At 37.1% G+C, this 17,480-nt stretch overlaps 1 protein-coding gene across 2 annotated transcripts in view; it reads right to left on the reverse strand.

The window, feature by feature from the left end:
• Nucleotides 1-17,480, reverse strand: part of NR1H4 (nuclear receptor subfamily 1 group H member 4) — an 856,459-nt gene that overhangs the window by 167,907 nt on the left and 671,072 nt on the right. For both annotated transcript variants that reach the window (XM_044087787.1, XM_044087788.1), the window contains exon 7: nt 14,403-14,502. In XM_044087787.1, coding sequence (XP_043943722.1) covers nt 14,403-14,502 — 100 coding nt within the window. The remainder of the gene's footprint in view (nt 1-14,402; nt 14,503-17,480) is intronic.

The following is a 17,480-nucleotide window of genomic DNA, read 5'->3' on the forward strand; positions in this document are numbered from 1 at the left end:
AGAAATATGATATGAGTAGTAGTTAGTTAATTATTAATGTCTGTTTGTCCAGCAGTTCTTTGAATTTCAAACATATATTATATGAAGAGATGATTCTAGATGTTTTTGTCTTGCTCATAAGTTCAAGATGATAGACGTCAGTTGCCGAGTGTACAGATTCATTCATAGTAGGAGTCGTCTGATTCTTCCAGTTCTTGGTGATAACTTTTCTTGCTAATGTTAAGATACTCCATAAAAGAGGGCATTTTATTTTTGTGACACAAGTAGGAATAGGTGTATTAAATAAAATAGGAGATTTGGTCAGCATAAATTTATCATTTAAAAACAGACCGTAAGAGAGAATTCATATTATCCCAATATGTTTTAAGTTTTATGCAATCTTAAAACATATGCTGCCAGTCAGCTTTAAAACTGAATTTATATCTCCAGCATCCTATGCCTTTATTATACATTAATTCAGCTTTATGTGGTGTGATAAAGGTTCTATGTAAGAACTTCCAAGACAAAATCTTCCACCTTAGTGATGAAATAGTTTGTTTTGAAGATTGGAGTATTAGTTTTTTATCATCTTCACTTGGGGAGTTATTAACATGTGTAAAATAATCCTAATAGATTTTTCTGTGACATACTGTTCATTTATTAACTACCTTATATATTTTAGGTAGTAGTCCCTTTCCAATTATATTCTGGTGCATTAGAATAATGAGTAAATCAACAAATGTGGGGGAAAGAATTTCTAACTATTGATCGCATTAGATTAACCTTATGTTCAACAAATTGTCTACAGTTTTTAATTTCTAACTACATATCTTTGCTTAACTCAAACTTATTAGTGATATGGTCAACATTTTGTAACTTCCCATTGCTTAGTAATTAATGCCAGTGTGACGACTCACCACTGGATCAGTATTCAAGAAGCAACAATCCTCACCACTGGCACCAGTGGGGGACGTTTACTGGGAGGCTGACAGGTACACATACAGTATTTCCAGATGCAGCTCTCTGCATCAAGTTCAATTTCCCTTAAAAGCACACAGAGACTACAGCCAGTCTGGGGCTGGTTTCTCCCTCTTTCTCCAGATCCCTAATAAGACTCCCCACTGGCACTGCTATAGAGTTGAGATCTCAGTTGAGTGGCCAAGCTAAGACCTTCAGCACCTCTGTTCAACCAGTGCTTCTTGTCCCTTCCCAAGTAGCTGACACACACACTCTTTGAGGTTTGATTTACACACACACATACACCTGAGAAAGGCTGGCACAGGTTTACTAGCTATGCTCCTTTTGCCCAGACTATAAGGTAGTTATTGCTGCCATCAGCCAACTCTTATCAGCTACTTTAAGGCCCTTAACAAAGGGTGTCCAATCTTACTGTGTAATATTAATATTAACATTAATATTAATATTAATGGTAGTTTGACCAAGAGCAAAGCTATTAGGCATGGCCCAGAGTGTCACCAAATAAATATGCATGCACTCTCAAAATGTTAATATGTCTCACAAAGATCAGCCACAGTGAAAGGTTTAAATATATTTAATAATAAATAAAAAAAGAACAAGAAAATACTCAGTATATATTCACAGTGACATCAGAGTGCAAAATAACAGGAAATATTTAAAACAACGTTACAGGATACTCTTAAATAAATAAAGAAAAAAATCTAAACTAACCTTTGCTAATATTCATGACTATATCCAAGAAACTGTACTGTTTCCTAGAAACTTACTTCATCAGAGCAAGGCAGATGTGGTGAATGGATCTTCTAGTTGTTGTTAGGTCCAAGACAGAATACAGAATGCTCTGTCTCTCTCAGAGGTTTCTCAGATTAATATCTCAAATATTACTGCTGGGATAGCTTGCAGAATGACATCATTTCTTATCATCTGACTCTATCCTAGGTGAAACCCCCACTGCTGGAAGTTGTCAGTATTTAGCATCTTCCTGTGAAAATACATAGACCTCAGATATCTGGCAGATGTTGGAAGTCATAAAAAAACTGTAGTAATTAGTTCACTCTGAAGAGAATACAGAAAGTTTCTCAGCACAAACATTGTGTCTGTAGCTGCCATAAAGTAATTTAATAGCTATTTTTCTGAAGTTTTGCTGGACTGAAGTTAACCTCCTGTATTCCATTTTCCACTGTTAAAATATATATATATATATATATTTAAACAGTTACAATAAGGCATGCACATTTCTGTTCTCTTCCAATAGGGCATAGTGTGGATACATTTCAAGCACTTTGCAAAAACCTTTTTCAACACACGTGTGTAGAAACAAGTTCGATATACACATAACGTACAGTTCTAATACATTTGTAACACAGGCATCTAATATGAATAATGTTGATATTCACAAATGACATATGATTACTTACAAAATTCCAGATAGCTGGACTGTCAGTATCTCATTTTGTCACAAAAAGTATAACAATTTTTTGTCTTTAAATGTAGTAATTGTTGTTAAATTAAATGTATTAATACTATTTTGAATATAGCCATTTAGAAATACAAAGAAAATCTATGCTTTATATTCAGGATTCCTGAAAATGAAATTTTTAAAGGAGGTTATTATTGGATTAATATAATAAGAGTTAACTGGGTTTGTTTTTATTTTCTATAAAATGGTCTTTTACTAACCAATGACATTTATTAGTAGCTATTTTAGTATGATATGATTTTGTTAAATTATTGGATTTACACCAAATACCTCCCTGAATATCTTTCCATTTAACATTAGAATTATTTAACCAAGAAATTATTGTCTTAACAACTGAGGATAAGGAATATAATTCTAGATCTGGAAGACCAATACCACCCAATATCCAATCTCTAATGTGATGGTTTAAAGCCAATCTAGGCTAATTAGGAAACCATAAAAATTTCAGAAACAAAGAATTATACTCTTATATTTTTTTGGAAGTGGGAGGGATAAAGACTGTGTTATATAGAGAATTTTAGGAAAGATAATCATTTTAATTAAGGAGAGTCTCTTTTCCATAGTGAAAAAAATACTCCATTTATTAAGAGAGTGTTTTATGGAATTTAAGTCATTATTATAATTAATTAATTATAATTATAGTTATTATAATTAAAATCAATAAGGACAAGAACAAATTCTATCATGACGCCCAATTCATCCATAAGTCTAACCCCCAAAAATTCTGGCACACCATTAGTAAAATTCTGCACTCTGGTGAACCTACTACCCCCAATCCCTTTCCTAATAAAACTCTCCAAGAAACTGCCACCTTAACCCAGTTCATTGAATCTATTCAAAAACTAACCTAAACCTGCCTAAATCAAAACCTCTCTCATACCACACATATTATTAGCAAGACCATCCAGTTACCTCTTAATCCTGTCTCCACTGCTTACATAAAATCCCTTCTACTAAAACTTAAACCATCCTCTCCCTCTACTGACAACCTTCCTCCCCTCTTCCTCAGACTTGCAGCCCACTCTGTAGCCTACTCAGTCTCAATCCTCATAAACAGATCCATCCAAGAAGCCACTGGCCCTGACATTTGGAAATCCTTCTACGCCATACCATTTCTCAAAGGAGGTAACCCCATAGACCCATCTAACTACAGACCCATTGCCATTTTCTGCCCACTGTCCAAAATCCTTGAAAAATGTATTCACAATCATCTTTTTATATACCTAATCGATGAAAACCTTCTGACCCCTAATCAATATGGCTTCAGGCCTAGGGATAACACTGCCAATGCCCCCTTTCTTTCACCTACATTGTTGCTGAAGCCAGGGACAAAAATCTTCTTGTATCTTCCCTCTTGCTCGACCTCTGTAAGGCTTTTAATACCGTCTCTCATCCCAAACTAATTGCTAAGTTAACTGATCTTAACCTGTCTCCTCCTCAATCCAGTGGTTCACAAGCTATCTCTCTAACAGGCTCCAGTCTGTGCGATGGCAATCTGCCTGTTCCCCTTTCCTACCTATCAAGACTGGTGTCCTTCAAGGCTCTATCCTTGGTCCTCTCCTTGTCAATATCTTTACTAATAAACTTTACTCCTCTTGCACCACCTCCACCCTTATTCAATATGTTGACGACTCAACTATCATCTCTTTCTCTGATAACACCTCTAACCTTCTTTTCATCACCCAAAACACTTTCTTGTCGGTGGAAAGATGACTAACTGACTACCAACTCATTCTTAGGCTCCAAAAGACTAAGCTCCTACTCTCCCTTCCCAAATCTCTGTCCTCCACAAATCCACCTTTACCATCTCATCTGTTGATAACACCCTTATCAAAGCCGAGCCATACATCAAACTGCTTGGTACTATAATCGACAACCAGCTTAAATTCGACATCCACATACAACACTGTATTAAAAAAAACAACCAGAAATTGGGTCTTCTTTGCAGAAATAAAAAATTCCTAGCTCCCAACTCCAAACCTACTCTAGCTGAAGCCTTTCTACTTCCATGCTTTATCTACACATTTTCAATTCTGACCCATCTCCAGTCATCCCTACTAATTAAACTCATACAGACCTATAACAATATAGCCAGATTTTCCTGTGACCAACCTTATAAATCTCATCACTGACTTGCCCTGAAAAAACTTCAATGGCTTGAATTCCCCCAGCTCCTGCTTCTTTCCCAGCTGCAGCTCACACACTCCTTGCTAAACAACCCCCTAGCCTATCTCTCTCTTTTTTCTATAGTACCCTCTTACATCCCAGCTCATTCACTTCATAGCTCTGACCAGAACTTGCTAGCCATATATAAAGCAAACAAAAAGACTGATAAACTCCTCTACAAGCAATCAGTGTCCCAAGCTTGGAATAGGCTTCCTCCTGACATCCTTAGCATTATACTGTACTAGCTTCTTCAAAAATGTTGTCAAAAACTACTTCCTGAACTCACGATCCTGCCCTTGCCATTATCCCACTTAATCTTTAATTCCAATCCATGTCTTTTCTGCCTCTCTTCTACTTTCTCAGAATATTTTGTTCATTTTCACACCTTTCTAGCATATGCAAAATGTACTATTACATCCTTAAACTTCTACCCTCAATATGTAGATAATTATATACTGTTATTGTTTTTCCAGGTAAAAAATATGCTTTTAGCTACTGTGCTTACTCACATATGCACTACCATGTTAAGGATAAGCTTATAGTGTCTCTTCCTTCTCATATTGAACAATTTAATCTTTAAAAAGTTGTAAACATTAGTTCTCATTTTCTGCTGGATGTATTGTCTATGTAATTTGTTTCAACACTGGTTGTCAATATTTGTATTTCTCTGTTTATATTACTTTCTTGTAATGAATTTCATTTTTCTTTATACTGGAGCTTTTCTCCTTTGGTCTCCACTGAAAACGGGCCATATGGCTCAGCTAGACTAACCCGGTAAACAAATGTCAAATAAATAAATAAATAAATAAATAAATAAATAAATAAATAAATAAATAAATAAGGGTTGTTGTATTTTTAATATTATCAGACAAGATTATCCCTAAGTAAGTGAACAAACCAAGAACCAATATCTACAAACCAAAATATTCAGGAAGAAACAAACCACCATTGACCTAGGTTTTATCCGTATAAACAGACTTCTTCAAAATCAAATCCCTAAGTAAGTGATTTTTACCATTTTTCATAATGTATTTCCTGTTTTTTTATCTTTTTTTAAAATATATTATAATTCACAGGTACTATTTTAGTCTTATTCTCATTAAAACTGAGTCCCAGTTTCTTCTGGAATATTTATATTGCTTAGAATACTCCAATAAGAGAAGAATTGTAATCAGTCATTATTTTTTGACTCCATGTCTGTTAAACATCAAGCCTTTCCCAGAAAGAGTTGAGGCCATGTGTATGTCCATAGTGGGGAGTCCTCAAAACCATTGAGGAGACAACTGTCTGTCCAGTGATCATCATTATGTCTTTACCAGTATCATGGCTATAAGGACATTTGAATTACTTAACTCTTACCTCTGGAGTAGGGGAGATGATTTATCTGCATTACTGCTGGAACTCACAATGATCTGACTAATGAGGGCTTCACTTGAATGTGGTTTGGTGGGATGAAGGCCAACCTCCAGGATGCCTATACAATTCCATCCCTCTTCTGAGTGATTGTGTCGGAATGCATCCTACTCCATCCCACCCACCTCCCAGGATGGGTATACTGCTCCATCCCACCCATCTCCCAGGATGTGTATACTACTCCATCCCACCCACCTCCCAGGATGTGTAATACTACTCCATCCCACCCACCTCCCAGGATGTGTATACTACTTCATCCCACCCACCTCCCAGGATGTGTATACTGCTCCATCCCACCCACCTCCCAGGATGTGTATTCTGCTCCATCCCACCCACCTTCTAGGATGTGTATACTGCTCCATCCCACCCACCTCCCAGGATGTGTATACTACTCCATCCCACCCACCTCCCAGGATGTGTATACTGCTCCATCCCACCCACCTCCCAGGATGTGTATACTACTCCATCCAACCCATCTCCCAGGATGTGTATACTGCTCCATCCCACCCATATCCCAGGATGTGTATACTGCTCCATACCACCCACCTCCCAGGATGTGTATACTGCTCCATACCACCCACCTCCCAGGATGTGTATACTGCTCCATCCCACCCACCTCCCAGGATATGTATACTGCTCCATCCCACCCAGCTCCCAGGATGTGTATACTGCTCCATCCCACCCACCTCCCAGGATGTGAGTACTACTGCTTGTTCCATCAAACATCAGAGATACTAAATGAACTCATCATCTGGGCTTAGTTAGGCCTGCACCCCTTTACTCAACCTAAGCTGGGGTATCTTCCATGTTTGACACGGATGACTATCTGATCTTCTTGGAAGTATTGTAGACCTGTTGTGGGGTCCAGGTATGATCCTTAATTGTTGGCTTTCTACCTGTCGGGGTGTACTCAGAGGGTGTCTCTGGGGTTAAAAGTTTATCTGCATATACCCTTAGTTGCCAGTCATACAGGGTTTCATTTTGAACCTTGTTCTTTTTTCCTGTGCATCAACTTCTATTCAGTGAGTTAGTTTTCTGGGGAGGATTAGATTATCACAGCTATATGTGTGACACCCAGCTGCCCTTTACCTTCTTGCAGAAGAATGTGTAATACTTTCAATTAACTGATGAGTGCATGTATGATATGCTTTCTTGGGTAACAGTTAACAGGCTGAAAAATAACCCCTCCAAAAATATTACCATGGCCTTTCATACTGCTTTCATACCCCCCGCAGCTTTTGTCTTTACTCTTCTCCACTTTTGTTTATGTGGATCATAACTTGAAACTTGTATCTAAAGTGCACAGTCTGAGTGATCTCAATAAACAATTGTCATTTCATGACTAGGTATCAGCCAGAATCTGGTTTTATTGTCACCAACTGAAACATATCAATGTTTTAAGCACATTATTCCATCAGGGGGCTAACCTGTCTTTGTAAAGGCTTTGGTAATATTTTCCTTAAACTACTGTAAAGCCCTTTACCTGGGGTTTCCAAACAGAGTTTTAGTGGGTGTAGAATTCAGCAACAAGATCTTACAAGAGCTCCTAGGTGTAGCCACATTACTTCCCTTTTCCATTTTTCTTCTCGGGCTCATATTGAGTATTGGACCACTTTAAATTTTTTTGTGATGATATTTAAGCCTGACATAACAAAGGTCCAACCTATTTTAAACAGCTTTTTGGTATACTATTGGTTTTGAAAGTGCTGTGCTCAACAACCTTGTGATTGGTGACATTTCCCTTGTTTACACTTGACTCCTCTAGAAAAATAAATTTTTCTTTTTATACTACTGACCTGTCATTGTTGCAATACTGTCAGTTTCACAAGTGTAATGATATATACTGCTTTAGGATGTCTTTAAAATACATCTTTTTCACAGGCATTCTGGCACCCTTTTTAACTCCTTAGCTGATAATTTTGTACTTATATTTGTATTGTGTTTATCTCTATGTTTCATATCTGTCAGTTGTCCAGATTTTTGCAGAATGTCCAGATTTATGCTAATACTTTTGATCTGCTCCTCAAAATTTGAATTTTACTGGCAAATCATTGAGGATTAAAGTCACTAAGTAATGACACCCATTTGAGTTTCAGACTTTATATCCTTCAAAAAGTGCATGCTAACACAAAATTTCATTCTAGCAACATTCTAAATTTATAGGAGCAATATTTAAAATCTGTCCCTATTGTTGTGCCTTTGTCCCCCCATTATGTTTGGCTTTGTTCAGATTTATTGCGCTAAAAGGTTAAGATCTATAATGTGTTTATTTTAGCACTGTAACATACCACGTCCTATAGATACATATGCTGACTGAATGAGTGATTGATTGACTTGATGTTGCAATAAAAAGGGGTACCCAGTAACTGAGTGAGGCTGAGGAATGACAAAAACAAAAACATAACTGCGGTCACAAAGACTACTGAGAAGAATAAACATCTACTGAACCTAGCAAGAAAGTTAGGCAAGATCATAAAAACTCACATGAGTAACATCTTTTGAGGGCTAATCCAGTTTAGATTGCAGTTCCCTATAGGAATAACATTTTGTTTGGAAGGTTTTCACTAAAATTTGAATAAAATGATTGACCTCATCATGTAGATAGATAAAGCCCTGATGATGACCCAGAATACCCCTGTTTTCAGCAGTGGCATGGGTGTTGGAAGAACTAAGCAGGGAAGGATGGAAGTAAGTAGTTTTCCTACCCTGAAGGAAAGGATCATCTTGGTTCAATGCATTAGATGATCTGCATTGAGGCAGGACTATTGCTTTCTGCAATGAGCCTAACAAATCTGCACTGCAATAAACATAATTTGCTCAGGCATAAGACTGGCATGTGTAGATGCATGCATACACATCTGTGAAAAGCACACAGGGCAGCTTTTTAAATTCCCAGCAGGGAGGTGTTATCTGCAGGAAGTACAGACTGGTCTGCTCCCTGATGAATGAGCTGAGTTGGCTCACTGGCCTGGGAATGAATGGGTCATGGGGCTGCAGCCCTGCTGGCTCAGCCTGGCTTTTGCCCCTGGGTGGAACAACTGACCAGTAATTTTGGTGCAGGAATAATTTTAGTGCAGGTAGGGAAGCTATAGTGTAATTCTCTGGGCTAACTGAAAAAAAATGACAAAAGAGATGTATAAGCTACATGGGTTTGCATTCAGCCAGTGTATTACTTAAAATGCGTGACAGCGGGTCAGGTTGTTGTGTCCATTATATCTTTGTGCACCAGACTCTTTTTCGGAAGGTTGTGGTGGTAGCTATGATCCTGATAGGTTAAGAACGGATTATTGCCTTTCAAGATTTTTCCATAGAGTCTGTGGTAGACATATATACAGTGGATTATCCACTTATAAGTAATCTGTTTGGATACAGGCAGTCACTTTTTCTTTTCAGCAAAAGCCACAAAAAGTTGCCCCAATTTCTCAAAAGCTTTTGTTTTGTTTGTCAAGATACAATCTCAGTTACCTGTGAACATCCGGGGAATACAAGACTGATTTCATCTTATTCTGTGAAGAAGCAGCAAAAACACTGGCAATTCAATTACTTAAAAGCCACATCAGTGATTTCTTTAGGCAAAAATGAGGGGTTAATGTGCAAATTTGATCTGTTTTCGTGGAATATAAGGAAAGACTCTTTATACATGAGGGCTTGCAATTCTGATACCCTCATAGCTGAGGTAACTGCAACTAGAATAACAGTCTTTTGAGAATGGAATTTAAGGTCAGCCAATGCAGCTGACTCAGAGGGGTTAAACAAGTTTGTCTAGCATGAAATTCAGGTCCCTGGCTGGTGACACTGTCCACCTGGGTGGCCAGAGATGTATGATGCTCTTTAGGTAGTGTTTGCCAGGTAGCCTGAATTTTGAGTGAAGGATCCAAGGGTAAGCAGGTTAAGATGGCTAAAAAATGCACTTTAATGAATGAATGAATCTGCCAAACCAGTACAGAACAGCTCAGGGAGATATTGTATGACTTTTGGCACATCTGCTTCGAAAGGGTGTAGGTTGCTGTTTTGGCACTAGAGAGAAAACATCTTCAAGTTAACTGGGTATGAATTTCTGGTACTTGACCTCATATCTTTCTTCCTAATGTTGAGTACATTTCTAGAAGATAAGTGGCCAAAGGGAAGAATTATATTTTCTAAGTTGCAAGATTTAAGATGGACAGGTTTGGGCATATGAAAGCATTGTTAGTCCCCAATCTCCCTCTGTACTCTTGTTGCCAATTTCTTTTATAAAAGATGTTCTTAGCTCTGGTCTGTTTCCTTTGTTTGGCAAAAAGAATTTTGCTTAGAAGTGTAATTCCTGTTATATTTAGGCAGGGGAGGGTAGCATATTTGCACGACAGATTCCGCGGCCTTCCCTTAACAGACTTTAAGCCTTAGGTCCAAGAAATGGATCTTTGTCCATAGGTATACTGATTAGCTGTACTTTGACATCTTCAGAAAGGGACTGAAACTTCAGCCAATAGTGCTTCTAAAGAATGACACCATAGCAGCAGCAGTATCTTTGTCCATAGGTGTACTGATTAGCTGTACTTTGACATCTTCAGAAAGAGACGGAAACTTCAGCCAACGGTGCTTCTAAAGAATGACACCATAGCAGCAGTAACATAGCAAGGGTGGGGCAAAGGGGGCAACTGCCGAGGTGCAAAGTGATTGGGGCAACTGAGACTTCCAGCAGCATGTCTCTCTATGTATTGAAATACTGAAATGCCAGCACATTAGAGGTTTATTTATTTATTTTTTGCTGTTCAATCAAAGAACTGAAGGGGGCACACATTAGATGCTGAAGAAACAGATGCACCAGCTGACTTTCTACAGTAAGTTGCTGCCAAAGTCCTTTTCTTCCCTCTTCACTTAAAGACTGAGGGTGTGTGTGAACTGGCTGGTGCAGAAACCAATGGACCAATCATCTTTTAGTAGTAAGTCACTTCTGAAGTCTTGTTTTTTTTTTTTTTTTATGGCTCCCCTGCAACCAAAGAGCCGAGGGGAGCCTGGATTGGTTGCTGCAAAAGCTGATAAACCAAGTGATTTTCTAAAGTGAGCTGCTGTTGTAGTCTTTTTTTTTTTTTTTGTCTTAAATAGGAATTTGTGTAGCGCCTGCACTGCATGCATAAGATAGATCTCTGAGGGACATGGGTCTGTGGGTCTTGATCTGACCTATGTGCCTCAAAAATATCTAGGAATGCTTCCTGGGCTTGTGAAATTATGGTAAGCTTAATTAGACCCAATCCCAAGAATTCCACAGCTCTTTTCTACAAGCTCCTCACTGGAAATGTTCTTACATGACAAACAAAGAGAGAGAGAGAGAGAGAGAGAGTGTGTGTGTGTGTGTGTGTGTGTGTGTGTGTGTGTGTGTGTGTGTGTGTGTGTGTGTGTGTGTGTGTGTGTGTGTGAGAGAGAGAGAGAGAGAGAGAGAGAGAGAGAGAGAGAATTCTCTAATGACAAGTCTTCTGGTGGAGAATCAGAAGTCATGGTATCCTCACTATATTTGTTATATGCCAATAAGGAGAGCACCTGTAATCTATAGTTCAAATTCTCCCCATTACCCATTATCTTTAGATTCAGCAAAGTCAACATGTCTCCCTCTGATGAAGTATCCTTCCTTCTCTTAGGGAGCTTGATTCCAGATAAACTTGTCTTCTTTAGGGCAGGCTAAAGACTTTGTATAAATTAGAGAACACCTGAAACCAGTTTAGTCTTGGGAGGGAGGCAGTGGTGACATGTATTCTGCAGATTGCCATAGAGCAACTTTCTTTTACTTGTGAGAGGTCCAAACCTTAGAATGTGTCTTAGGACTAGCAATTTGGAAGGATTCCCTTAGGACTAGCAGTTATTTGGGTCCATGGAGCTTTGGAAGGATTCCCTTAGGACTAGCAGTTATTTGGGTCCATGGAGCTTTGGAAGGATTCCCTTAGGACTAGCAGTTATTTGGGTCCATGGAGCTTTGGAAGGATTCCCCAACTTCTAGATTTCATGAAGCAGTACAGGCTTCCTTCTCCATCATTAACAAGAGTAAACTACCCTCCCATTGCTTGATCAGTAAATATCACTTCTAGGCAGACAACTCCTTATTGTCTCCAGTAAGGTCCTGAGGTATTCCAGTTAGGTAAGATAAACTTTCCACAGATGGCATGATGGCCTCCTGAATGGTACCATCAAAGGCATCTGTTGGAGAAGATGCCAAATCCAGAGGCTGGTCAAATGCATCCATGGTAGTAACATTCTCGGACATATAAGACCCAGCAGAGGCATCCTACTCCCTGGCCTCCTGCCATTTATCCTTGCAGTTCTCCTTTCTCAAGGGGAAGAAATGTGGCCAGACAAATGACTTCAGGAACAAGTCCACAAACCTTTTTTTTTTTTTTTTTTTTTGGTAGGATAGACCTGAACAGCAACTTTGCTCATGTATAAGATCTTAGACTCAAATTCCTAATAAATGCAACAAGCACATACATCATGCTGCAAGCCTCAGAAGTGTGCACACTTGTCACGTATGTCCTTAAATGACATTTTGCACCTGAAGACATATTTGTCTTTTTAGTTCTGCATGCCCAGTGCTTCCATGTGGTGTAGTTTTTTTTATTTTGCTTTACAATGCTTAGGGCTATGAACATTAATGAAAATTGGCTGATTTATTGATTGGCTGATTGACTGAACTACTGCAGTTATCAGCTTATGTTTAATCTTTCAAATATTAACTTCTTATCATGTTGTAATTAGAGCTGTAACTCATGACACAGTTGTATCACTAACTATTCTCAGGAATGTGACCAATGTCAGTTATAAGCTATAAGAAACATTTTCTACATCTTCAAATATAATTGCATGAGGACACTAGAGACTGGAGTGAATTATACAATTATTTTATACATTTCATAAAGTTATAGTCTAAGAAGGTTGTTCTAAAAAATACAGTGAAACAATAGATAGTATTCTGATTTTTGAAGCAGAGTTTTCATCAAAGGACCTTCATACCTTTGCAAAAATTCAACAGTTTAAGTTTTTTTTTTAATTAGCAATTTTCTCAATTCACATCACAATGTTAAAAATTGTTACTTTTTATATACAAGTATCAGGCTAATTGATTTTTCTGATAGCAAAAAAAAAAGATTTTTGCATTCACTATATAGAATCTTATTCTAACAAATATATGATTTACCTGTTTGTGTTTGTTACCCTTTGTCTTAAAACAGTAGCTTGACAAGTCCCCATTTGATAATAAAATGAAAATTCCCAGAGTTAAGAGCTGGTATCTACTGTGACAGTCATGGCTTATTAAGTTTGAAAATTTCAATATGTTTCTCCTTCTGTTTTGTCAATCTGTCTACTAATATTAGATCTGTAATATTTCTTTTACACAATCCTCTGTGTTTTGCACTTAATTATCATGTTTTTTTTAGCCAGTGGACTTGTATAGTAATTATAACTAGATTGTGACTGAGAAAGATCCTTAAAGACCACTCCATCTGCATGCACAAAATTAGTAAGTTAGCAAGTAAAGCCATTTTCATCTTGCATCATTGGTGCAACTTTAGGAAAGATTCTCAGTAAATACTTATTTTTAAATATGCATTTATTTTTTTATTTACTGTATCCTACTTCTCTCTTGAACTAATTTATCTGCCTGTTTCTATAGGTGCTTAACTTGTGGATGCAGAGTATTCTACCACATATAGAACCTGTGTCCCTCGCTTCCACTATGTGTGACCGAATTCCATCTCACCAAGGATCAGAATCCCCAGACTGCATTCCCCAATAAGTCTAGCCAAAAAAACATTGAATGCAAGCCTCTCCTGCACCCCTGGTGTGGGGGCAAGGCTATCCCACCCAACAGACATATATACCAACTCAGAGAAGGGAGAAATTACTCCAAAAAGGGCATCACTGCTGGCACAACTCACTGACAGTGATTTCCTATAGAGATTCTCTGATCTTTGGCGAGTTGAACTTTGGACAAATGATGCTCATTAATTCAATCTTCATCCAAATGTAAGCAGTTGGCATCCCTCTGTTAAAGAATTTGACATTTGTTTGTCTTCTTGCTCTGTTGTTTGACATCATACACATGATCTCTTCTATCAACTGGGGAGAATCACTTAGATAATTCATTAAGCTGACCTTTAAAGAAGAAAAGTATTGATTATTTTCATCATGGTAGCCCAATGATGTGATTAAAGAACATGCAGTTGTAGGTTAACTCTGAAGTGCAACTTTGTTTCATTATTTTGTATACATACATTCTATAATATTTTAAATACTTTAGCCTAGAGAGGTTATAGTTTATTTTGTTTCATTATTTTGTATACATACATTCTGTAATATTTTAAATACAACGCTTTAGGAAGCCTTGAGAGCCTATAATTTATTTTGATAATCCACATACCTGGAAGTTTTTTGGTGAATTCCACAATAACTTGTACGTGAGTGGTAGCCATTTCAGTTAGTAATAGGAAGTTTTCCTCGGCACTGGATTGTTCCCGGAGCTGTAAGTTTCAATGTAACATCAAATGTTATTTTACTTGTGAAAAATACAAGTGCAACAATAACATTCTGTTGACTTTCAATTTGTAAAGTCATTCTTTATGCTGCTCATTTTTTTTTACTCTGTATAGACTGGATACTATCATCTTTATGAATAATCTATAGCAGATTATTATTTTAATATATAATATAGATATAGAACAATCTATCAAAAGTTCGCCATTAGGATTTTTGCAACATTATCTGACTTCCACACAATATATTCTATTCTTATTATTACTGTTTGTCTGTCTGTCTTGTGTTGCCAACCCTATGTTATGCTTCTGTGATTTGAGGATTTTTGTACTCTTGCTTGTAACCACTTTTGTTTTTGCATTGTCAATTTTTTCTATTATTGCAATACTTATGTGAATTTCTGTATCCTTGGAGCTTTTTCTCTTTGGGTTTCCACTGAAAACGGGCCACATGGCTCAGCTGGACCAACCCGGTTAACAAATGGCAAATAAATAAATTATAATAAAGAAATAAATAAGACCACAGTTCATAAATACAATAAATTCACCAGAGATGATAAACTGAATATTTTTGTCAGTCCATTTCACATCTGATTTCTGCAGTAGTGATTTATCAGTGTAAACATTCTAATCTGCTGTTTGACAGGCATATGTTTCTGGTTGCTTTCTTCACTGAAAGTTAAAATTTAAATTGCAATATACACAATCTGAAGCAATGATATTCAGTACAGAAGCATTGCCAGATTGGTATAACTAACTAACTAACTAACTAACTAACTAACTAACTAACTAACTAACTAACTAACTATGTATTGATGTTACTAATGACACTGATAACAGGTGTAATAAAATATTTATCTCAGTAAGAATACAGATTTTTTATTATTACAACCCTACTTGCATTATCAAGTAGTATCACCTCTCTGCCCATGTCATCAAACATTTGTCTCTGTTATCCCCTTCAGCTCCTTTCATACAGAAAAAAATGCAGTTTCACATGCTAGACTCATTAAAATATGCACAAACCCCACAAACACCACATACAGTATAATCAAATACAAATAAATGAAATATAACATTATTTAAATGAAAAAAACTAAGGAATATAAATAAATAAAATCACAAATGTGAGCATCCAGTTAGCAAACTGTTCCTGAAACTGAAAAAGTACAATAGCTTACAGTAGCACATATGTAACATATAAATCTAGCATATAATAACATACACCTCGTTGTACTTTTAAATCAATAAACATTAAAACAGCTACAATTAACAGCTCAGATGATACCCTATTTAAAAAAGCTGTGTACTCTTTAAAGCTGTGTTCTGAGGGCAAAATACAGAGCTATTTCCTCCTTTTGAAATGAATGGAAAAAGTAATTGTATAAGCTTAAAAAAACAGAAGGATATATAGAACATGTAAAAGCATGTCTGAATTATAATATGTTGTACTATATGATAGGGGAAGTCATTTTAGCTTTGTCAAATATGTCACTCAGAAAGAAACATATGTACATTGTACATCAGAGTATGGAACACTTTTATGAAGATTAGTAAAGCCACAAGCTACCACCTACTCCCACCACACCAAATAATATGGTACATATTACCCCAGATGTTACATTTTGTCCATTTTGTATTTATTATGCTTACAGTATTTTCTGTGTTTGTTTACACAAAACAGTTTTGGAACCTTTTTTTCACACAGTAAGGATGATGCTCTCTTTTTTAATACATAAACCTGCATTTAGGGATACAGTGCTGTTCAAAGTATTTTTTTTTTCAAATTTAGTTGGATTATTTATTTATTTAGTTGACCTGGGGATAGGGCCTTTACTTTTTTGTCTTTATCTGATATTTTAAAGGTAATTAATGATAGATGGGCATGCCAGTTCTGATGGGAAAGAATGATAAATCACTAATTACAACTTCTTGTTATAATATTTTGTAGCTGTTATACTTGCAGCAAGTCACCATTTTAAGCCAAGTGAATCTAAACACTATCAAATTCCTTCAGGGATAAATCTTAAGTTTTAGCTTCCAATTTTGTAATTGTTGCCAAGATTTTGTCTTAGCATTTATGACTTCTAACAAAATGTTTTATGCCAAACTGTGAGTTTCCATCTTTGTCCAAAACAATCATAGATATCAACTTTAAATAGACTCTATATGCCCATCTCTTGAATTTGGAAAGTAAGAAGCAGCCAGATCAGTATATGTATATACGTCATTTAAGCTTGTCTGTTTCTCATATGACAGACTTACAGCCATTGGAATCCCACTGATACTGAGATCCTCAGTTATGACGACAATAGGGCACACCTTCTTCTGTCAGAAAAGGTTAAAAAAAGATAGACTATATGGGCATTCAGACGAGTATACCAGGATGGGGAGCCAAAAAGATTGCATGGGCATTCTGAATAGCTTTAATAGGTTGTTGATATTCAATATGAAATGGGATCTGTTTTGTGAGGTGCAAAGTAGGGGAATCTTTTTTTGGCTTAGTTTTACTAACTGTCTGTTGATCATCTGTCTTGCTCCAGTAAGTTGGGCCATTCATTCCTGTATCACTGTGGTGAGGATCAGGCCCATTCATTCCTGTATCACTGTGGTGAGGATCAGGGCCTTTCATTCCTTTCTCACTGTGGTAAGGATCAGGCCCATTCATTACTTTATCACTATGGTGAGGATCAGGCCCATTCATTCCTTTATCACTGTGGTGAGGATCAGGCCCATTCACATCTGTATCACTGTGGTGAGGATCAGGCCCTTTCATTTCTTTATCACTGTGGTGAGGATCAGGCCCATTCATACCTGTATCACTGTGGTGAGGATCCTGCCCACTCATTACTTTATCACTATGGTGAGGATCAGGCCCATTCATTCCTGTATCACTATGGTGAGGATCAGGCCCATTCATTCGTTTATCACTGTGGTGAGGATCAGGCCCATTCACATCTGTATCA

Source organism: Protopterus annectens, chromosome 11.part0 (assembly GCF_019279795.1).
Source record: "Protopterus annectens isolate FY-2018-M chromosome 11.part0, PAN1.0, whole genome shotgun sequence".
In the NCBI taxonomy this organism is placed as follows: Eukaryota; Metazoa; Chordata; order Ceratodontiformes; family Protopteridae; genus Protopterus; species Protopterus annectens.